Source organism: Martes martes, assembly GCF_963455335.1.
Source record: "Martes martes genome assembly, chromosome: 12".
NCBI lineage: Eukaryota > Metazoa > Chordata > Mammalia > Carnivora > Mustelidae > Martes > Martes martes.
In genome coordinates this window covers 23,740,100-23,764,691 of record NC_137900.1, presented here as the reverse complement: position 1 = coordinate 23,764,691, position 24,592 = coordinate 23,740,100, and the positions used below count along the sequence as shown (strand labels likewise).

General features: G+C 44.1%; 1 protein-coding gene across 1 annotated transcript in view; it reads left to right on the top strand.

Moving 5' to 3' along the window:
* Positions 1–24,592, top strand: part of LOC308353304 (spermatogenesis-associated protein 31D1-like) — a gene marked incomplete at both ends in the record, with an annotated part of 50,210 nt that overhangs the window by 23,894 nt on the left and 1,724 nt on the right. Inside the window, 4 exon segments of the mRNA XM_080820177.1 lie at positions 13,847–13,892; positions 14,442–14,502; positions 14,753–18,452; positions 18,456–18,731. Coding sequence (XP_080676303.1) covers positions 13,847–13,892; positions 14,442–14,502; positions 14,753–18,452; positions 18,456–18,731 — 4,083 coding nt within the window.

The following is a 24,592-nucleotide window of genomic DNA, read 5'->3' as shown; positions in this document are numbered from 1 at the left end:
GGTAGTCTCCTAATTAGGGAACTGACCTGAGCTGTGGATCATTCATGCAGGCCCATTGCCAACGGTAACACAGGAAAGACTCGGGTTCCAGTCAAGTCACACTTTTGTTAGTTCTGTATTACCCAGAGAGCGACTTTTGTCTCAGAGACAAAATCAGTAAAAGCTAACAGTGGCTTATCATTAGCCCCAGCGCACTGTATATTCACTTTTTTCTTTGTTATATTTCAGTCAGACATTTATAAGTGAAATCCAAACACGTATAGTAAGCTGATCAGCGGGATCATAAGCACAGTCTTTATCCAGATACTCACAGATAAAAGACAAAATGAAAGAAAGGTCAGTGGGGGGTGGTGGGGGGGAAGTTTCCATCTGCAACATGGCTTAAGCATAAATAACAAATTGGGCCTGAAGGAAAAGTAGGCCTCAAGGCTATAATGAAGTACATTTATGATGTCTTCCTTTCTATTCTATTCTACTGATGTTTCCCATGTAGAGATATGTAGGATCTGATAAGCGTCCTCCGTCTGCCAACTGCGGCATCCATTATGAAGATCATAGACAGACGTGATTAGCAAGAGGGATGATATTGGTGAAGTCGCAAAGAGGAGAGGAAGCATGTTGGTTCTGTAAATCTAACAGAAGTGTGTGTGGGCCCAGTGGTCTGCTAATCCAAGGGCATAGATCTGTGGTAAATACTGTCATAAATGAATGGAAAAGACCAGGGTAGTTTGAATTCATGTCTATTTTACATGCCCCTCTTATTTCCAATTGGGCCCATTTCCAGACCCTGTATCTAGTATATACATGCAGTTCCACAAGAGGAAACCAAGTATAACCTTTATATTTTTTGTAGAACAACAGGGAGTCACACCCTAAAATACCACCGTAGAACAAATGAATTTGATAAAAAGGGCTTCATGTGTGACTCTTCCAAATTGATAAATGATTGTCTCATATATTATCTTTAATCAGAGATTTTAAGTTCAATAGATGTTAACTAGACTTATTGTGGTGATAATTTGCAGTATATACAAATACTGAATTTTTATGTTGTATGCCTGAAACTCATATAATGTTATTTATCAGTTAAACTCCAATAAAAAAAATAATAAGTAAATCAAGCAGCTTAGCTCTAGAAAAATAGGACAGTATGTATTTATCATTGTAACACATTGTAAAGTATGTGTATTTTATACATATTCATGTATTCCACTTTAAAATGTATTCAGTGTATCAAGAAAACCTGAGAATCACCTGGAAAAATTTTCATGAAATGGTATACTGGAACAAATACTTAACAACATTTAAAAAAAACTGATCATTAATACCATAATATCTATAAAGAATATTTCCTAATCTATGAAGCTACACATATGTATGTTTCTTTTTTTTAATTTTATTTTTTTTTAAAGATTTTACTTATCTATTTGACAGACAGAGCGAGAGACACAAGCAGGTAGAGCAGCAGAGGGAGAGGGAGAAGCAGACTCCCCACCAAGCAGGGAGCCCGATGTGGGGCTCGATCCCAGGACCCTGGGACCATGACCCGAACCAAAGGCAGTTGTCCAACCAACTGAGCCACCCAGGCACCCCTAAGATTTTATTTTTTTGAGAGAGAGAGAGACAGAGCATGCATAGGGAGAGGGGCAGAGTAAAAGGTAGAGGCAGGCTCCCAGGTGAGCGGGAAGCCTCAAGCAGGTCTCAGTCCCAGGTCCCCAAGATCACAGCCCGGGCAGAAAGCAGCCACTTAACTGACTGAGCCACCCAGGCACCCCCAAGATATATGTTTCAATAGTACAAAGGGAACCCCCCCAACAGAGAAATAAATAAATGCAAAATACCATTAAGAATATTAAAAAAAGGGGAGCCTGCTTTTCCCTCTTCCTCTGCTGCTCCCCCTGCTCGTGCTCTCCCTCTCTCTCAAATAAATAAATAAAAATCTTAAAAATATATATTAAAAACATTTAATGTCAAGAAGCATCAGCAAAACAAACCAAAATAAGATACGCTGTCCATAGCATTGGCTCTATATGTACCAGAGCACTGAGGTTTCCACTGGTGAGGCAAGGCAGGCAGGTCCACACACCGCTGTTGGAAGAATGCACTGTACACCCTTTCCGAGAGCACTTTAGCAATATTAATTTGAAAGCCTTAAAAATGTTAATTTCCTAATTTTTTGAACTAGTAATTCTATTTTTTAGGGCTTTCTATGAATGAAATAATCAAAGATGCAAATATTTGCATACAAGGATATTTTTTACTATGTTATTTTTTATAAAAAAATCAGAAGCAATCTCTACGCCCAACAATAAGATAATTTTTCAATTAAGTATATCATATTTATGTAATGGGATATCAAAGAAACATCAGAATAATATTTTTGAAAATTAATGGCTCATTAGGAGAATGTGGCATAAGTTTAGATGGAAAAGGGACAAACAAGACTATATTTATGGGATGATTCATATTTAAGTATATTAAGTGATTTGTAAGAAAGCTTTTGGCAACTATAACCTCTTTCTTTTTTAATTAAATTTTTTATTTATTTTCAGCGTAACAGTATTCATTGTTTTTTCACCACACCCAGTGTTCCATGCAATCTGTGCCCTCCCTAATCCCCACCACCTGGTTCCCCCAACCTCCCACCCCCCTGCCCCTTCAAAACCCTCAGGTTGTTTTTCAGAGTCCATAGTCTCTCATGGTTCACCTCCCCTTCCAATTTCCCTCAACTCCCTTCTCCTCTCCATCTATGCTTGTCCTCTATATTATTTGTTATGCTCCACAAATAAGTGAAACCATATGATACTTGACTCTCTCTGTTTGACTTATTTCACTCAGCATAATCTCTTCCAGTCCTGTCCATGTTGCTACAAAAGTTGGGTATTCGTTCTTTCTGATGGAGGCATAATACGCCATAGTGTATATGGACCACATCTTCCTTATCCATTTATCCGTTGAAGGGCATCTTGGTTCTTTCCACAGTTTGGCGACTGTGGCCATTGCTGCTATAAACATTGGGGTACAGATGGCCCTTCTTTTCACTATGTCTGTATCTTTGGGCGTAAATACCCAGTAGTGCAATTGCAGGGTCATAGGGAAGCTCTATTTTTAATTTCCTGAGGAATCTCCATACTGTTCTCCAAAGTGGCTGCACCAGTTTGCATTCCCACCAACAGTGTAAGAGGGTTCCCCTTTCTCCACATCCTCTATAACCTCTTTTTTAAAAAAATCACAATGTGAAAGATTTTGTTCTTGCCTAGACTTCCTTTTCCTCTCCTCTGCCCACCGGAATCCTACCAATCCTTCAAGGATTATCTGAGGTTAAACCGTTCTCAGAAGTCACCCACCTCTTAAAGGATGTGTATGCTATTTAGATTTTTTTTTAATTTATTTTCAGCATAACAGTATTCATTGTTTTTTCACCACACCCAGTGTTCCATGCAATCCGTGCCCTCCCTAATACCCACCACCTGGTTCCCCCAACCTCCCACCTCCCACCCCTTCAAAACCCTCAGGTTGTTTTTCAGAGTCCGTAGTCTCTCATGGTTCACCTCCCCTTCCAATTTCCCTCAACTCCCTTCTCCTATCCATCTCCCCTTGTCCTCTATATTATTTGTTATGCTCCACAAATAAGTGAAACCATATGATACTTGACTCTCTCTGCTTGACTTATTTCACTCAGTATAATCTCTTCCAGTCCTGTCCATGTTGCTACAAAAGTTGGGTATTCGTTCTTTCTGATGGAGGCATAATACTCCATAGTGTATATGGACCACATCTTCCTTATCCATTCATCCGTTGAAGGGCATCTTGGTTCTTTCCACAGTTTGGCGACCGTGGCCATTGCTGCTATAAACATTGGGGTACAGATGGCCCTTCTTTTCACTACAACTGTATCTTTGGGGTAACTACCCAGTAGTGCAATGGCAGGGTCATAGGGAAGCTCTATTTTTAATTTCTTGAGGAATCTCCACACTGTTCTCCAAAGTGGCTGCACCAGTTTACATTCCCACCAACAGTGTAAGAGGGTTTTTAGATTTTTGCATGTGTGTGTGTGTGTGTGAGAGAGAGAGATACTTTTCTTAAATTAGGTGATAAGTACCTTGAAGGAAGTACTTGTCTGGGATATTGTTTTCTATCCCTTACTGCAAACAGCTCACCTAATTATTTTGAATTTATTATCTATTTAAAGTATGCCAATTAAACTCGATGACAGGAGTTTGTTGCGTCTACTCCCGGAATAGTCAGCTCTTGTGATTCTAAGGAGTAAAGACTTAACCACAAAGCAATCTTTTATTTGAAAAATTTTAAAGATATGTACCAGTAAGAGCAAATAGGTACAAGAACATTATTTGATGTTTCCAGGAAAATAAAATGCTTCCAGTAAACCATTACCCTGTCCTCCAACTTCCCTGCAAACTAAAAATTGTAATAGTAATAATATCTAGAAGCTGGAGAATCTGTTGACTTCTTATAATCATTAAAAATTTGATTCTCTGTAAGTTTGATTATTCTAAATTATAGATATAAAATCTCAATTTTCATGAGACAAAATAATTGAAGCATCCTTTACAATGTTGCAAAACTTCAGACAGTAATTATTAAAGTGTGCGTGAACCTTCATATTTGTACACATTCCAAACCAATATCCCCTCTATGTTTATTTTATTGCTTTTATTTTTTAAAATGTTTTCAGGTATCTTCGGCAAAGAAGATGTTTTAAGTAACCAACCCTGATTTAGAGCTAACCCACTGATGTCCCTGTGGTGTACTAAATGTATTAGGTGTTATGAGAGATGGAATGAAGTACAATTAATCCCTTAAAGTCATTTTTTTACAAGATGGCCCATTCAGAGCTCAAGAATATATTTGTTAAGGTATACAGCTATAAAAGCAACCAGATGTGATATATGGGCTTAGGCAAGCACCGTCATCAGTGTCTTACTCAGTAAGTGGAAATAATGCCAGCTCTGAACACTTCTTCATGAGTTTTAGTTACATGGTGTATACCAAGTTACCCCAAAACTTTGCTTAAAATAATAATCACATAATATCTGTTTCTCTGCCTCAGGAATCCAAGTACAACTTAGTTGAGTGGTTCTGGCTCAAGGTGCCTCATGAGATTGTAGTCAGACTTGGGAGGGCTGAGTCTCATCTACAGGCTTGGCTGTGGGAAAATTTCCTTCCAAGCTCACTCACATGGTTATTGTTCCTTTCTGGTTGTTGCCCAGAGAATTTAGTTCCTCACCGTGTGGACTTCTTCCCAGATTGCCTGAGTGTCCTTATGATGTAACTGCTGGCTCTCCCACAAGAAATAATGAGTGAAAGAGAGAGAGAGAGAAAGAAGAAAGCTGCCCTAGATGGAAGGCTCAGTCTTTTATCACCTAGTCTCAGATGTGAGATGCTATCACTTCTGCTGTGTTCTGTGGGTCTCAGAGACTAATGCTAATACAGTGTTGGAAGGACCTACACAGGGCATTAATGCTAGGAGCTGGGAATCATCGGGGGCTAGTTTGGGAGCTAGCTACCACAATGATAGAATATCATCTATCTATTATTAACTGTGATCAAATATTAACAGTCACTGAAATAGGCATTTTGTCACATCCCTTGACTTGGTTGGGGCCCAGGAATGCCATAAGCAGTTTCAGATTCCTTTTGGCCTACCATATCATGGTCTACATGATAGGCTGCATTTAAGGTGCCCTTAAAATGATGAACTGAAATGGATAATTAACTCATGATTCAGTTTTGTAAAGCAACTGGATAAAAAAGACAATCTCGGGGCGCCTGGGTGGCTCAGTGGGTTAAAGCCTCTGCCTTTAGCTCAGGTCATGATCTCAGGGTCCTGGGATCGAACCCCACATCGGGCTCTCTGCTCAGCGGGGAGCCTGCTTCCCTTCCTCTCTCTCTCTGCCTGCCTCTCTGCCTACTTGTGATCTCTGTCAAATAAATAAAAAAAAAATCTTAAAAAAAAAAAAGGACAATCTCATTTCCCTACCCTCTTTTGCTTATTCCTGTAGAGTTGAGGTCTAGATGTTTGAGCTGGCGGCAGCTTCTTGCCAACATGTGGATTCCTGCATTGGTAATCTGTCGGTTTTCACTCACATGGAGATACCTGTAGAGTTTAAGTAAAAAGGATTTAGTAGGGGCTTTTCATAAATGGGAACACTCAGTTTCTCCTTTCCTAGCTAGCAGATCAAGAGTTGGTGTTTCTATATGGGGAAACATTAGTGTCATATTTAACTGAGTAGCTGAGAGGAAAGGACACTTCAATGGAATTGCTGTTACAAAGAAGGCACACACCGACGCAATTCAAACCACATTGTCCTTTGCCCAAGTCTTACTTTCCTAGAGATAGAGATCTGTCTACACTGCCCCCCACGTCTACTTAGTTAACTATCATGAGCTCTAAGTATTTAAACAAGTTTAGTCTTACCTAGAATTCCATAGATTGATCTGATCATGAGAGTTATTTTAAAAAGTATTAAAGATAATATAAGCAAGATTTCTATGACCAGAGTTCAAATAAAGCTCAAATGTTTTTGCAGCTCTCATTTAAGTATTTTTAAGTATCAAAATCAAGACACAGAATAAAGAGGTTTCTAACTGAAAAGCTATTTGAAAAATCATTGTCAAATTTTTGCAAGAGCAAGAACAGCTTCAACTTTCATAACAGGGAAGGGCTTTTAATGTAAACCTACTCAGATATGACGGTAACTATATTTTAACTTTTTGTTATTTGTATTATTTATATTCTTTGTTATTAATCTCTTTTGTTGTTGTTTAATGTCAAAAGTCACCTTGGAGAGTCAGTTTACAACCCTTCAAGCTCATGAGACAAAAATCACTTCCAGGGTCTTCTCTTCTAGAGTTTTATTTCCAGAAACCACCACAGGTTACCTGCCTGGCTACTCCAAGGAAGCAAATAAGCATTTCGGAATGCTTTGCTTGATTTGCATGAAAGCCAGCAGTAGGTGCCCGTAAAAAAGGGTGCACTTCTAGCAGCAAGAATGGCATTGTTTGCCTTTTACTCCCTTTTCCCTCTTCTAAAGGAAACAGGACACTCTTAAGAAATGAAATGCTTGGGGCACCTGGGTGGCTCAGTGGGTTAGAGCCTCTGCCTTCTGCTCAGGTCATGATCCTAGGGTCCTGGGATCAAGCCCCACATCAGGCTCTCTGCTCAGCAGGGAGCCTGCTTCCCTTCCTCTCTCTCTGCCTGCCTCTCTGCCTGCTTGTGATCTCTGTCTGTCAAATAAATAAATAAAATCTTAAAAAAAAAAAAAGGAAATGAGAGGCTCACTAGACAGGTACAGGGGCTGGAGTCAAAAGTGCTGTTTTTGTGTCCTTGTCCTCTGATGCATCCCATGGCACCCAACCCCTCCCCTCACAGGAGGCAAACTTCCATAGAATTAGGGTACCCTTATCTACTTATGTTGCAAGTGAAAGATTAAAACCAGTTTCCCATTGGGGAAAATACAACATAGGATGTGCAGCCAGATGACTTGGTGTGGAGTCTCACAGTGCCATTTACTAATTATGCAAATTTGAATAAGTTACTTAATTCCTTTAAACCCCAGTTTCCCTTGGAGAAAAAATAATGGGAGTAACTGTTTATCATTTAGTTATTATGGCAATCAATGTATGTGTCCACTCTTTCCCTCTCTAGGTCCTGTAATGTTATGGGAGATTTGCTGAGGCCAAGAATTCTTCAAAGCTCTGCCAATATCACACTTAAGTTCTCTGTCTACAGCCATTTCCACCCTCTGGCTTCAGGTGATGAGAATCTTTTCAAAAGCTACCAAGGAGGCCTCTGACACTCACGCTTTACTTTGAATTATTAAGAGGTCTGAACCTGTTGTTTTCTTTCTTCACTAAGTCAATGGTACCTAGCAACAGCCACTCAATTTCACAGTCTTTAGAGTTGCTACTTCCCCATATCTCTCCAGTGCCTGAGAAATTGTGCCAATTAGTGCATCCCCTCCACCTGCATCTCATCCCATTCCCCTCAAGTGAAAGTCTTAGTAGTTGCCTGTTACAGCATCCCAAAGACTATCAGGACATCACCTACCACTTGTGATCCAGCTGGCAAGTTAGATCTAACTACAAAATTCTATCCTTAGCATCTGCTTCTCAGATCTATCTCTAGAACAAACCAACTTAGGTTGAGTTTCTTAAAAGTGTAGCATGAGATGGGGGTTCTTAGTCAAGTCACTAGAGGAGTATTCTCAGGAGAAAAGGAGTGAACAGTGCCTGACAGAGCAGGCCATAAAAGCTAATCATGAATATGGTCTTGATCAAAGATGAGCTTTAGTCTGAACCCAGGAGGAAGTTTTGGAACACATCCTGCACTAAGTAATCTCACACTAAGATGAGGAACCAGGCTTTCTTTCATCCCTTGGTACCAGTCAATTGTTAATTGAAGTTTGTTGAGTGGGTACTGTGTAGCTTTCCAAGTGAGGAAGCTCCTGTTTGGCCAGGGGTGACTCTCTAGATAAAGGGTCAGCTGTGAGTTGTTAGCAGCAAGCACTTGTGGCAGCTAAAGGATGGGCACAGTGGCAAATGAAAAGGTCCCTGCACCAATACCATCCCTACAACAAATCAGCGGGATGTCTGAGATTCCATACTCTAGAACAGTTCTTGGGTGATGCCAATGTGACTAGGCCAAGGACCACACTTTGAGTGGTATGAAATAGATTGTTTCGTTTTCGGGTTTTTCTACCTTTTCCCCCTACATCCCTTTTACTTTTCTTTCCTTCATTTTTCTCCTTTCTAATTATGCTGATTCTATGTCTGATCTCCAAACCAGTTTGTGGGACTGCATTTAGAGATTTGGGTATCTCCCAAGTTATTTTTTGTTTTTTTGTTTTTTGTTTTTTGTTTTTTGTTTTTTTTTTTTCAGAAGAAAGGGAATAAAAGCCTCAATTTACTACTTTTCTTTTGATACATCCAGTTACCTAAACTAAAGTTGATTTTTAAGCAGGATGCTTTCTTCACATGAATGAACAGTTCTTTTTACTTTTTACATTATTTATTTCATTTTTATTTTTTATTTGCATATAGTTGATACACAATATTGCCTTAGTTTCAGATGTACAACTTAGTGATTTGATAAGTTTTTGCATTATGCTGTGTTCACCACAGGTATAAGTATAGTTCTTTTGGACAGGTTTATTCATTTATTCATTCATTCAAGATTTATTCACCCATTGGGAAGAGAGAGTGTGCACATGTGCATGGAAGTAGGGGGAGAGGCAGAGAGAGGGAGAGAATCTCAAGCAGACTCCCTGCCATTCGGGGAGCCCCACCTGGGGTTCCATCTCAAGACCCATGAGATCCTGACCCAAGTGGAAATTATGAGTCTGATGCTTAACCTTAAGCAACTGAGCCACCTAGGGGCCACAGGTCTTTTTAAATATTATAGTCTTGGGATCTGATTCAAGAACAAGGCAGGACTCTCAGCTTTTCGCGAGACGGCCAGTAACAGCAAAGCGACCTCAAAGTAGGAACCACAACCATTCTTTTGATTTCAGTGTAGCACTAAAAGAAGTATTTACAAGCCTAATTACTATGGGGCCCTATTGGATGGGGGCCCCCAAATGTGAGGTGAGCCCATCTGGTGGAAGCCTGCAGGGCACAGGTGGTGAAAGAATTCACCTAAGGCAAAACAAAGGATATAGAACACACCTTGAACACACTGCAAGGGAGCAGCAGGCAGGACAGCAGAACAGAGACTGGGGCAGGCTGTCATTATAGGCGGAAGGTGAGGAGGTATGGGAACATACAGAATTTTCCTTTTTTGGTACCTGTGTCTGGGTGTAAGTAACTTACTGATCAGCTAGGGCTTAGGGATATTTTGATGTGGATCACCCATTGGGCTTGTTCGAACTCAGCCCGTGTGTCACTGTGGGCCCTTCGGCCTGACTCACATTTCCATTGTTCAAGTTGATTGCCTGAAAGTGGCCTCTACAATTACTTCCAACTTATTTGGAAGTGCAGAGATACCAAAAAGTTAAGGAATGTATTCAAGGTAACACAAGAAGTGACTGGCAACATTTGGATAAGGTATATCCTCATGCTTGGACCTCTTGTTATGCTATGCTACAATTAATTTGAAATTGGATCGCTGCACCTGGAAAACAATTCTCAAAGTAGGGCGACCAGCCATCATTTTTATACTTGCACTTTATTCTTAGGGCACAGTGGAGTAGAGCATTGACATGAAAATACACTGTGTCAAAGCCAAGCTTCAGGGCTCTAGACATTCTAGAGTGGACAGAAAGGTCTGACATAGTTGAGGATGCCAATATTAACTTTAGAGAAAATCTCCCATACTATAGCATCATCCTCTTTAGTGTAGAAAATTTTTAATAAGACCATGATATCAGCTTCAGATTGGAGAAGATGACTTTTATTGCTCTCTGCCATTTCTAAAGTGTTGCCATTTTTCATGGCATGGAGGTGATTGGGAAACAGGATGTATTCAGTACAGTACAAGACTATCTCTCTCTATTCACATTAAAATTAGGACATTATTACCATAATCATTAACATTACCCCCTTCTCCTCCCCCTTCTCCTCATCAAAATTATTAAGTTTCACTGAAGGCTATGTACCAGGCATCTCTTGGCTTGCAAAAGTAACTATTGATTAAATGAAAACGTGGCTGAGACTGCATGTCAGGATGAGGAAGAAGCGGTGCCTTTTGGCAGGTCTGATCTTCCAGACAGGTGACCTGTTCCTGCAGAACTGAAAGGAGACTCTGCTGGGCCAGGGTGAAGGCTGTCCTACCCTTTCACAGATGACCAAGCTAATAATGCTAGGCCAGGGGTGTCAAATAAAGGGCATCGCATCCCAGTTTAAGAAAGACATGAGAAGTTAGGAGGCAGTTCAGAGGACAGCTGTCATGAAGATAGAAGAGTTTAGAAAGGAAGATGGAGGAAGAGTGGAGGGAAATACTGGGATTATTTAAACCTGACAAAAAGGAACCTGGAAAAACTGTCACAGGTAGTTGATTTTCAAACATACGTGGGGATGATAATATAGGGTGGAGCTTCTCAACCCCTTTTCATGGCAAGGCACTCCTGGGAAAGGATATACAAGGCCCACAAGGGCAATCAGGTGAGGATCTTCAAGACTACATTCTCCAGGAAGGCTGTGACACTCCTGGGTCCCACCCTGCCACCAGAGGAGGGGATCGATAGCTTACTTAGCAGCCTGTAACCTCTCCTGGCCTTTGGGGAGTTTATGAACTGTATGTTTGTGCTCCTCCCCAAATGCACATGATGAAACCCTAATCCTAATGTGATGGTATTAAGAGATGGGGACTTTGGGAGGTGATTAGGTCATGAGGGTGGGGCCCTCATGAATGAGTTTAGCCTCCTTAGAAAAGAGACCCCAGAAACCTCTCACCCACTTTTTCTGCCACGTCAGGTTGCAGGGAGAAGATGCACCTGCTTGTGAACCAGGAGGAAGGTCTCAACAGACACTGAATCTGCGGTGCCTTGATCTTGGAATTCCCATCCTCCAGAACTATAAAAAATAGATGCGTGTCGTTTAAGCCACCCGGTCTATGGCATTTGTTACAGGGCTGCAACTCACTGAGAAGGGATTTGTACACCTATTAGGGTACTGATGTACAGGACACAGTATTTTAGGTAGAGTAAGAAGACCTGGGGTCAATATTTTATGAAAGACTGAAATAAAAGGAGAAAACACTTTATTCTTCAATATGAAATATACTGGATTGTTTTGTCAAAGGGTGTGTGTGTGTGTATGTGTGTGTGTGTGTGTTAGCTTGTCCCCAAACCTTTTATGCAGTTTCGCTTCACTAACTTTAGGAATACGAGTGCTAGAGTTACCCCCAAGACCATTTGAAGGTTTAGTTATTTACATTCATTTTATAATGATTTTAGTTTTGGGATTATTGAATAATGCATTATTGAGTTTCGTTGAGTCAGCCTCTCTGACAGAAGATACTAAAGGCCGAATGAAACACAAATTGAAATGTGCTGTGCAACATGTACAAAACTAAGTGAGTGTGAAAGAACTTTAAGGTCTCTATCTGGGTTCACGGAAGGCAAAAACATTTTCTTTTAAAGGTTTTATTTATTTGAGAGAGAGCACACAATCAGGGGAGCTGCGGGCAGAGGGAGTGGGAGAAGCAGGCTCCCTGTGGAGCAAGGAGCCAGATGTGGAGCTTGAACCCAGAACCCTCAGATCATGACTTGAGCTGAGGGCGGTTACTAAACTGACGGAGCCACCCGGGTGTCCCAGGCAAACACATTCTATATGAAAGATGGATCTGAGGACCTATGTGATCCTGAGTGTCAATGTCAGGGTACAAGCAAAACTTCCAGGTAGTCTTGCAGACTTTCAAGGCACGGACCTGGTAAGACCCAAGTCAAGGTCTCAAACGGTAAAGGGGGACCCAGGTAATATATGAATTATACATGGAACGACAGAAAATTTCACAAGTTTCATAGATGAGGAAAAGGAGTAGGAAAACAGGATGGCAGACCTGAAGGACTAGGAGGATGGAGGGGCCTTCGGAGCTAGCAGGTGGGGAGGGGCTGTGGACACACCTTGTTCAATTGTCCCCTCCCTCACCCTCAGAAACTCTTTGTGACAGTGCTCTGTGATGTAAGCCTGGGGAGGATATATATTCAGCGTGTGCACAGTATAGGCTGTCTTGCGATTCAGACAATGGAGTTCAAACACTGGAATGTTCTCTCATTTCTGAATAGCGATACTAAACCATGTCTGAGCTTTGGCTCAACATGCTTAGAGACTGATCCCAACTTCACCTTCCTGTGTGGGTTGGGATTGCTCCTTCTGTTCCTGTGCTACCTGGTGGGGATTCCATTTCCAACTTGGAAGACCAAAACCACCCAAAAGGTAAGAAATTCTTGGGCCGGGGGTGGGGAGGACTCAACATAGATTATTACGGTTTCCATTTCTAATCCCCAATTTCCCCCCCCACCTTTTTTTTTTAAGATTTTATTTAAGACAAAGCAAGAGAGCACAAGTGGGGTAGAGGGGCAGACAGAGAGCTTAGCAGGGAGTGCAATGTGGGGCTAGATCCCAAGACCTTGGAATCCTGACCTGAGCCCAAGGCAGACACTTAACCAACTGAGCCATCCAGGAACCCTAATCCCAGGTTTTAAAAGGAGTTTGGTAGAGTGGGAGAAACACCTAAAACGGGAAGTCTTAAGAGAACAGACATTCACTCCTCTAGGAAAAGAGGCCTGGCAGGGGTAAGTGTTAAGAAAGGACGAAGCTTTCTACTTGAAACTACAGTCTATCTGGGTATGGATAAAATCCCAAACACAGGGAATCTGTAGTCCTGGATTGGGGTATTTTGAGAGGATGGGGTCTGTGTAAGTGAACAAAGTTTCCCAGCACTCGATCATATCGAGTCACATTCCCATGTCCAGCATCACTCGATCAAGCCTTCCTTCATGCTGGGCTGATCAGGAGAACACTGCTAAGCCTCTGAGAAGAGAGTGGGGTCTGAGCTATGACCTAGGATACAGGGTCCTACCTGAGGCAGCACAGATGTGACTGTTGGGCGTCCTTTTCCATGTCCTCATAGAACAAAGGACTTCTGACTGGCAATACCAAGTGTGGGCCTCCCAGACAAAGTCGTCCCCTCAGTTTTTCGAAGAAGTAAAGCTTGACAACATTTTATCACCATAAAAACTGAAAAAAGCAAGGAACACAAAGTTCTGTTAAAGTCCTAGAATTCTTGGATAAAGAATGTTTCCATTTCCGAGAGAAGAGTAAGACATCGGTCCCAACCCTCCCCCCCCCCCCCCCGCCCTCATTCTTTTCATTTTTCTTCTAGCATCAGGGAAGAGCCAAGAGGAGGAGGAAAGGTGGGACTCTGGAAGGTAAGGTTCTACCTATTCCACTTGAGCTCTCCAAGGCTGATCCTTGCTGTCCTCTCCATGAGGGCCCAGTCCAGGATCTCTGAGGGTGCGAGCTGCTAGATACATTCCCTCAGAGGAGAGGCTCATGGAAGTGCAGGCAGAATGCAAAACCCTTCTCAGATTCCCTGCTCTGACCATGACTGAGCATGAAGCAGTGATGGATCTGGACAATGAGTGCTGCCCAGTAGGTGGCCGTGTGAGATGACAAGAGTCAGAACTTCTGTCTCCTGACTTTGTGAAAGCTCTGTGACATCATGGATACTCAGGAGTCTTCCCCGACCTCTCTGCTTCACAGAGGTGGTCCGATCATCACATGGATAATTTACATGAAAGTACCTTATACAGGAAGCTAGATTACTAGCCAGCTTCACATCCTTGGCCATTTGCCCTCATCGATTGATTATTGGGGCTTTCAGAGTCCAACATCCCAAGGCTTTGCTGTAAGGGGACTCCTGTATTAATACCTATGTGTCTACTTTCACTGGATAACTCACTCTTCTGTTTCCCCAGACGGCAGATGGTACCAACGGGAAGTGGAGGAGACCCGGAAGCTGATCTCCATTTTAAGAAGGTGACCAGTTTTTCCCCTTGATCCTATTGCCTCTTAGAGCACGTTTTATGCAATTGAAGGATTCACTGCAGTCTGTCATAGCCATGGGGGGTGGGGGGGTTAGCCATAGGAACAGATATTGGGGAGAAGGCTACTGAGTGCACTGTCAAGTCATAAAGGTGGGGCATTGTGAAGGGGCAGCAGGCTTCAGGTGGCCCCTCCCTTGTCAGGCCTGCATGGCCTCCTCCCCTTGTTCTGGTCCTGGCTGCAGTTTTGCACCTCCTGTCTCCTGCAGCCCCCTTGGCCGGCATCATGATACCATCCAGTTTCGTCAACGGTTATGTCCAGACCCCTCCTGTGAGGTATGTAATAGCACAACTGCTGAGATCAACCGGCTGCTGTTCCTGCAGGCTCTGGAAGAGTCTACTCCCTTGGCTTCCACAGCTCCTGTGACTTCTTCATCGTTCACTCTCTCCCCTGACTTCTCAGCAGTCCCTCCAGGAGAGCTAATCCCAGCTTCGCTGCCTGAGCCTTCCCCACCACCTGCCTCCATCGTCTCACCTAACCCAGTGATCCCTGTGGCTGATTTCTTTCCACCCTCACCACCGGGTGATTCTCTGCCACCAGAGCCCTGTCCTCCCTTGGATTCCAAATTCCCACTGGACCGTTTCCCAGCCCAGCCCCCTGCCTTTCCACCTCCTGTCCCACTCCATCATGCCCATTCAGTGGACCGTGGTGTCCAAACAGAGACAGTGGCTCTAAATACCGTATTCTCTCCGGAACCTACCCTTTCCCAAGCTGTCAGCCCCTTACGGGAGTTGTCCCAGAGGGTGAATCCCACCGAGACCTTTGCTCGTCATCAAGCACCACCAACCCGGTCTGCTTCACCACCGCCAGACTGTCATTTAACTGTGACTCAATCTAAACCGATTTCCATCTCAAGGAAGCCTGTGCCAGAGAGCTCACCCCCACAGAGCTCTGGTGGGTTGTCTACTTATGTCCCAGCAATCACAGGCATTGACCCCTCCAGCTTGTCAGTTTTAGACCTCCCTCACTGGCAAACTCATGCCAAAGACTTCTTCCCTTCAACCCTGGCTCCACGTAATTTCCATCAAGCCCTCCATTCTTCAGAGGCTTCTTCCAGGGGAGAGCCTGCAGCCAACCTTGTAGAGCCTGGTAACCTCTCGCTTCTCAGCCCTGATGCCCCGGCACTTCTAGAGAAACAAGTCCAAAAGAGGTGTGACTTCGTCAGGGGGAAGGAAACAAAGGGTTCTTTTCCAAGGGAAAGAATTGCTGATAAGCACGAGTTGGCATCCCCCCTTCCTTTCTGGAGCAGCAAAGACCAATCAAAGGAGCTGCCTATGCATCAGCAGCGCCCATATCCTACAACCTTGGAGGAGGGCCATTTACAGCACACCCCCATCCAGTTCTTCTGGGGTCTCCAAACCCCGCACAGTGAGTCCTTTCCCCCTGCTGCTGATGCCTCAGATAACATCTCGAATGTCTCCCCAGAGCAGGAATCCCCAGTAGCTCCCCATCCACTTCCTCCATCCTTGCCTGAGAACCCGCCTCAACTCCTGCCTCAAACCCAGCCCCTACCCAGCCCTCATGTCCAGCCCCAGGCCCACCTTCAATCCCCACTCCCAATCCTGCCATCTGGCCCTCTACCCGACATCAAGATCTGTGGAGTGCGTGTTCACAGACCTCAGAATGAACCCCAGAGTCTCACGTCAACAGAAACGCACCATCGGGAATGGAACGTGTTGCAGAAGGTACAGAAACATGTGTGGGGTTTACCCACTGTAGTCCAAAGATCCCAGGAGGACTACTGTCCTTCAGCTCCTAACCCTTCCCTCAGCCACAAGGCCACCAAGGCCCAAGTTGTCATCTCTGTCCCTCCCGGACAGTTTCCCCTGAATGAAGAGCTTCGGAGAAAACTAGAGAGTCACCTTCGAAAGAGGCTCATCCAACACCGGTGGCGCCTGCCCCGCAGGATCTATGAGTGTCTCGCACTGATGAGCGGTCCGAGGACTCTTCCACAGCTCCCTGAGTCTCAGCGCCATGGCGGACGCTCGGAGATCTCTAATAAGAGTCAGATCAGATGGACTATGTCAAAAAGCGTGTATGTGGAGGACCCAGAAGGAATTCTGCCAGAGGACGGTGGCCTGGCAAAGTACGAAGATGACCTGGAGAAGGATCAGGGACACAACCCAGAGAATGATATGGGGTATGGTTCTGAGAAAGAACTTAGAAGCCCATCCGTGAAAAACTCCACGGTGTCTGTGGAGACTATGGGTCAGAGACAACTTGAAAATGCCCTGAAGATACATTTACGCAGAAAGTCTGAGGAAATCAGTGAGGGTCAGTTGCCTGGGACTGTGCATAATTCATGGCATACTCTGAAGCAGACACCACTTCTTTCTGAGAGATCCCAGACTGAAATAAAACGGGGAAGTTTGCCACCATCAGAGGTTGAGGACTACTCCCTGAATTCCTTCCAGGAGCGTCCCTTTGTTGAACCTAGTGCAGCCCAGAAGCTGGAAGACCATATTAAAAGGCTTAAGAAGAGGGTGACTTGGGGCCTTCCCCCTAGGGTCCTTGAATCCACACAGCACTTTAAATCGAAAGAGTCCACATACTCCCTTGGTGGAAGCTTGAAATCTCTCCATGGAGACCAAGCAGGAACAGCAACTTCAGCCCCCATCCCGGATCATCCTCTCCCTGCCACCTCCACTGTGGGCAAGGAAGAACAGAGACTTCGGAGGCAATCGCCCTCTAATATCACCCATCAGTTGGCAGAGGATGTTCTGAAAACAAAGGACGGCAGCCAGGCTCTTACATCGGTCAGACAGGACACCATAGGCAACAGACAGCCCCCAAGGCTGCCTACAAGGCAAGGGGCACTGAGACGTGGGCCAAAGGGTAAGAGTGCCAATTCTGGTGCGGGAAGAGGACAGCAACAAGACACAAACTTGAAGAATCCAGAACCTGCTGTTGTGCCCCCAGAGTCCAGGGAGATATTCAGGACCAAGGAATTTCATACACATCAATCTCAACCTAGCATCTTGACAACCGACAAGCCAGTTAGCTCCCAAATTATACAAGGGAATGAGCATCCGGTCAAAACCACCATCCCACCAAACACACCCATTCCGCACGATCCTAAATCATCGCATGTCAAAGAACCGCTCTTGCATGAGTTCAATCTTACCCGGGAGGACAGGGAGCATAGCCAGGCCCAAGCCCCATACACTGGCCTGCCCCCTGCCTCAGATCATTTGCCTTATAAGGCCTCACTGACTCAGGGTGTCTCCCGCGGGGACACGAGAGCTTCCCAGGTGCTGCATGTCCATCCAGAGGACACAGGAATTACTATGGAACAGCATCAGGAGCCCTGGGTCCCTAAGCATGTCTTAAGGAGGTGCCAGAATAAGAATCCCCCACCGGCTGCAAAGACCATGTGGCCTCCGGGTTCCAAGGCACAAGAGCGTGGTGGAGGGGATGCAGGACTGGGAACATGCCAACCGAGGACGAACAGGTTCCCTACTGAAGATGGGGCATCGAAGAAGAGGTTCCCTACTCAGGACGCGGTATGGAAGGTAAAGCTGGGAAGCCAGCCTTCCCAGACCCTATCACAGAAGGGTCAGCTGCCTCCTGAAAGCCTTTCCCAGAAGGGTCAGCCTCCTTCTGAAAGCCTTTTCAGAAAAAAGATGAGGGATTTTGTACAATGGCTTACTCCTGTTATAAAACACAGACGGCAAGAAAACTCCCAGGAGAAGCGCAGTCCCCTATCATCTGTGGAAAGCAGAGGCCTACTTAACAGTAGAGCTGCCTTTCCCGGGACGCCCGAAGCTCCGAAAATCATGACAGCTGTTGGGAAGTTCCAAGAGGAGAGAATGGGGCGTCTGCGTGCAACAGGCAGCACCTGCCCTCAGCAGCCCATTCCCTCCCCAACCAAGTTTGGGAAAACTTAGCAGAAAGCACAAGTGCCGGCCCAGGCACAGCCTGTCCCGGGGTATCCTTTCAACTACCGGGTTCCCGCCCATAAGGAGACAAATACCAGGTCCTGCCAGCAAGAAGCTGTCTTTGCTGGCCAAGGCCTTATTGGAAGTAACAGACAGCTCAGAAACAAGGACAGACAGCCCCAGAACGTTGGGGCATTTAAGGAGCAGCTACCGCATCAGAAGTATCCCCTCTCCGTGCCCCTCAGGGAGCCTGCGCCCCAGCGAAAGACCACCTGCGGGCATCAGGCTGCCCAGTGGCCTCCAGCCACTCTCACGACTCCTGCAGGCACTGTGGGCAAAGATGTGTCTCTACCATTTACTGCATCTCTACTATTTACACAGGAAACGTCTCCAGAATTTCCAGGGAGAGGGTTGGGGGGGGGCATTTCCTACCCCAAAATAATCCCTTGTGAGGAATCAATATTTCTCTAGTAAACTGATGTCTGTTGTGTGTACTGTCTTGGGAGCATGGGTTTGGGGTAAATCAGTTCAGCTGTTACTGATTGCTTCCTTCGGCTTCTAAAAGGTGACCAATCTAATCTCCTGGACCTCTTGGGAAATATGTATCATGTGCTCCCCAAAGCCCCCAAAAGCCCATTCCCTCTCTGATGAAGTTTGCGGAGATGGGAGGGCTCACCTGTCCCATGGCTTAGCCTTACTGAAAATGTATAGTAGCTCACACCTCTCCCCTCATTGAATGTTTCACACCCTTTACAGTAAGTCTTCTATATCTGAGGAGGATCAAAGACAGGCATAGTTATCAGAAAATAATGATTAAGACACAGTTGTTACTTCACTGTTATTGTGTTACAGTAGCTTAATCATTACTTAGAAGTCAGTGGTCCGAGGATCCCACAGGTGGATGAACTCTGAATGGGAGTGTTTTCGGGGGGCGGGGTGTTGTTCAGCTTGATCTTGGGCTGGTTGGGGTAGCGTCAAAGAATACCCTAGATGCTGCTGAAGAATCTGTCCTGTGAGTCACGTTACACTTGACATTGAGGTTTCCCACTGGAAGTGCTTCCCTTCCCTGGGTGTGTCCTCAGGCTGCTGGACTGAGGATGTTTTTTGCAGAACAAAAGCATCACTTAGCTGTTAGTGGTAGCAATGTTGACAAGGCAGCTACCACCTTCCAGGATAAGACACCTTTGAAGAAGTGAAAGGTGAAAGAGGGACCTTGCTGGTAGAACAAAAGTTTATGTCTAATCATCCCCTTCTCAGGACCCTGTCCCGCTCCCCTCCTTCCTCAGTCTGATCCAGGCACCGCCACTTTAAGGCAGACTGGACTCTGGCACAGCCTACCGATGCCTTATACCAAAAAGGCATGGTTCTGTTCCTTGAGTATGCAAGCAATACCTGCAGGCTGTCAGGCATGGCATCCCCTTTGGGGGAAGGTGATCTCGGTGGCTGCCTTCCATCCACACTCGATGGCAATATATAAGATACTGCCTTTACTATGGCTAGGCTGGCGGTATGCCACCTTCAATATTCACGGCCTTAGTGGAGCCTTGGTAGCTCTTCCCCAGAAGACGTGCAACTTATGAACCAGAGGTGAGTTCTAGACTGTGTACCAGGATACAGATGTTTGGAGACTTATCATGGAACTCCGTGGAATGCTTTCTTTTGGGGGGAGGAGGGTAGCCAAGAAGGCACACATTCCCACACTTAAAACAGGGCTCTGGAGGGAAGGGAACTCCACCTCAGACCGGGACTCAAAATGGGGTGAGTGTGCTAGAGAACACCTGAGTAGTCTTCTGGACAGTCTCAGGACTGCTCAGTGCTAAAACAAAAAGCCAGATGTCCATGACCTCTCTCACTACCACACGTGCAGCTTCTTGTCCCGGTTATCATTGGCCCTACACTACCTGAATGTTGGGGTCACAGAAAGAATGCAGATCTGACGCTGTGGAGTCACTGAGGGGGACAATAGATGGGAAGGGGCCCCGGGCAGGGAACCCGAAGAGGTGAGGCGGGGGTACAGGAGGCTCTAACATCTATGCGGACAGATCAGCCAGTAACCCAGCCTGCCGGTTCCTACATAATCTCGTTTTAGAGTCCATTATGGCCAATGCAGTGCACTTTGTGCCACCCTGTAGAGCTTATTCCCGGCAATACTTCTGCCATCGGGAATACCACGTAGTCTGACACTCTGTGCCTCTGCCTCATGCCCCTGTCCTTCCAGCTTATAGGTCCCTGTTAATTTTTCGACTCCACATCATCCACTTTCCACTTCTTGCCTATCCAGCAAGGCCTTGTTCTTCCTTTCCTCACTGATGGCTTGTCGGGTAACCAACATGTAAAAAGCACCAGTCCAGCATAGGAAATAGAGTCCATGGTCCTGTAACAGCGTGACATGTGGTAGCTGCAGTCGATGCAGTTGATGGAAAGAATTCAAACATCTGTCAACTGAGAAATGGGCAAATAAATTATAACATATCCCTTTGATATAATATTTTTTGGAATAAAAAAGCCCAATCCATGTCACAACAGGGATTGAACCTTGAAAACATATTAAATGAAAGAAGCCAGTCACTAATGACCACATATGATTCTATTCATATGAATTATTCAGAATAGGGAAATCTAGAAGCCGAAAGTAGTTCATCTTAGAGCTGGACGGAGGAGGGGAGAGGAGAATAATAGCGAAAGCTGCAAATTTGTTTCTCTTAAGTCATGACAATGTTTTAAAATTGACTGTGGTGAAGCATATACTGAAAATTAAGAAATTATACATGTTAAATGGGTGAATTTTATGATATGTGAGTTGTATTTCAATGAAGCTGTTAAAACAAAGCATTTAAAAATAAATGCTTAAAGATGACAAGAAGGGGAGCATAAAGGCCAAAGGTTGTCAACACATTTTTGGAAGATGGAAGTCTAGTGGAGGACTGGTAATTGACTAGCAGAGCAAACAAAGTGCTGGCAAATCAATCCACACTGCAAAACCCAGGTGAGGAGCAACCTGTTGGCACTAGAGAAAAAGGAAATTAAGTGTGCCATGTTAGTAAGCAATGTTGATGTTGAATTTTTGTTCTTTGTTGTTTGTTTTATATTGCAAATAATGTCTAAAATCTTTTTTTTGAGTGGGGGTGCTCTTTGCCAAATTTGTAAAACCTTGTTGAAATGTTAGCATGTTTCAAATGTGCAGAGAAGATTCCACGTTTCTTGCATTGGACAGAACTTGAGACAACTATTCTAAAGTTGGCATTGCACACATCTGGGGTTGGGGGTATGGTGGAGGCAGTAGCTTCTGGAATCAAAGCCAGAAGTCTCAAAGGTTGGGTTAAATTCATTTTTAAAATGTATTTGAAAATAAAGTTGTGGAAAAGTTGCATAGATGGAAAAGCCATAGATGGTAAAGCAATATACCCTTTATCCAGATGTACCTATTAAGATTTTGACCAGTTTACAATCTCTCTCTCCTTTTCTCCTTCCCCTTCTCTACATATAGGAAGACATATATATGTCTATGAAAACTATGCATACATTCTTGAATATTTGAGAATACATTTCATGCATCATGCACTTTCTCCCTGACTATTTCATAGTGTATTCCTTATGAAAAAGAATATTCTCTGACAGCACAATTATCTCCTTCGGTAAATTTCACATTGATGTAAAACTTTTAACTATTGCCCCACTCCAATTCCATTTTTATCAACTTATCAAGTAATGTCCTGTGCATGTGTGTGTCTGTGTTTGTGTAAACCTCCTTACAGGATTTAGTCTAGAATCACATACTACATCCAGTTGCTGTGTATCTTTAGTTTCCTTTAATTGGGATCAGTTTCTCAGCCTCTTTTAGAACAAGGCCAGGTTTGAAAAATCAATTCAGTGTGCCATATTTATAACCCCTTCATACCTGGAAATTTTTTTGGGTGGAACTTATCTTGCTCAGATTTTAAAGTATGTTTTTATAGTTGTGAATCCTAGAGGCCTATTTGAAAACAATTCCAGTAATTTAAAAATATGTGGAGGGATTTTTCTTAACAGACATGCATCCTGCAGTCAAGGGAGTGTATGTGAAGTGGGCGGGCTAGAAGTGTACTTTCCTTTGGGAGAGACAATGGTGAAGCTGTGGACACAGGTTAAGAGAGGAAAAGAAGGCTGTCATTATTGGCAAACCCTCCTCATATGGGAGGGAAAGGATTGGGTGTCTAGGGCTAAGACTGATTCATCAGGGAGGGAATGTAGGCAAGTCAAGTAAGGAAATGATACAGGGCTTAATCTCAACAATTTATAATTTAAATAATGAAGCCATAATGGTTTCAACTATTAAATGACTAGGTAGCATGGGGAGAAGAAATAAATACATATAACCATCAAAAAATGACATTATCATTTAAAATTGGTAGAGATGACAATAAGGTATTTTGGTGAAAAGTTAAGGTAGAAGGTATGTGGGAAAAACACTTTTCATGGAAGAAATAAACATAGGTGTCATTCAAAAATCCAAAAGGTATTGCTAGGTATCGTCACAGTTGTGCTCATTAGACATTATGATAGAGGAGCCCACTTCCTAAATCAAGGTGAGTTTGGTCTGCTGTGATGCAGCACACTTGCTCTGTAAAATAAAGGAACCTTTAAAAATGTTGGGGGGGCACCTGGGTGGCTCAGTGGGTTAAGCCTCTGCCTTCGGCTCAGGTCATGATCTCAGGGTCCTGGGATCGAGCCCCAAATCAGGATCTCTGCTCAGTGGGGAGCCTGCTTCCCCCTCTCTCTCCCTGTCTGCCTCTCTGCCTACTTGTGATCTCCTTCCCTGTCAAATAAATAAATAAAATCTTTAAAGAAAAAAAAATGTTGGGTGGAGAAGGTGCACTGGACAGAGAGGAAAGAGGGAGCAGCAGGGAGAGACACTATATGTGTAGAAGAGAACCTATATGGCGTGAATAGCCTAAGAGGGATTTGGGGAAATGAAAGAATTACTAAAAGTTTTTAAGTTGTTTGCCTCAGTTCCATGGATATGTCGTGTCCTTGTCTCCCTCTTTGTCATGCTTTCTGTTCCTTGGAACAGGCTATTCTGCTTTCTCATGCTTTTCAGTGAACCTTTTGAATACTTTTGAGGAGCTATGGGGGTGGGGCTGCTGCTGAGTCTATTTCTGGCATCATACAGGGAAAAAATGCTTGAGGGAGATCTGCAGCTGAAGGCAGAGTAGATCTTGAGAATGTAAATCCCGGGGTAGAGCAAACCTTCAGAGATGAATTGAGGTCCAAAGTGAGATCACCAAGCAGTGAGAAGGGTCTCAGGTAATATCAGGGTAACAGGGGACCGAGAACATTTCACTAATGTAAATATATGATTTGGGACTAGATGGAGCAGGAAGGTAGGCTGGAGGCATCTAACAGGCCAGGAAGGATGGACACATCTGTTGGGCTGGATAGTGGGGGAAGGGTTGCATGTGAGTTTCTCTCTCCTGTGCTGTCTCCTCCCCAACACTCAGGAGTCTTTGGTGTCTGTACTAAAGCCCTGTGATGTGGGCCTGGAACTCTAGTCTAGCACATGGATTCTCCATGCCCAGCGGCCTGAGGCAGCAGTGCATTTGCAATGATGTGAATCATCTTTGTCTGAGAAGCCTTATTGCACCATGGCTGAACTCCAGTTATACTTGCTCAGTCTTCCCATCCTTGTCTTCCTGGGTCGGGTGGGTTTCCTCCTCCTGGTGCTGTGCTACCGAAAGAGGAAGCTGTGTTTACCAGTATTTTGGAAACAGAAATTCAATCATGTAAGTAAAGTCCCTCAGAGATACTAAACCTTTCTTTTCAAATAGATGAATTCAAAACAACTTCCAAATGATGCTTTTGCTGAATCTTACAAATACTAAGTATTTTGTTTTTTTTTTTATTCTATTCTATTTTATTTTATGAGTCTCTATGCTCAGTGTAGAGCCCAAGACAGGGCTTGAACTCATGACCCTGAGATCAAGACCTGAGCTGAGACCAAGAGCCAGATGCTTAACCGCTTGAGCCACCTAAGCACCCCTTCAGTTGTATTTTAATTTTCATTTGGTTTAAAATAGTTTTATTCTTTTGAGTCTTTCTTGGCCTGTGTATTAGTAGTGTGTCCTTTAATCTAATCTAAACATGTTGGGATTTCCAGCTATCTTTCTGTA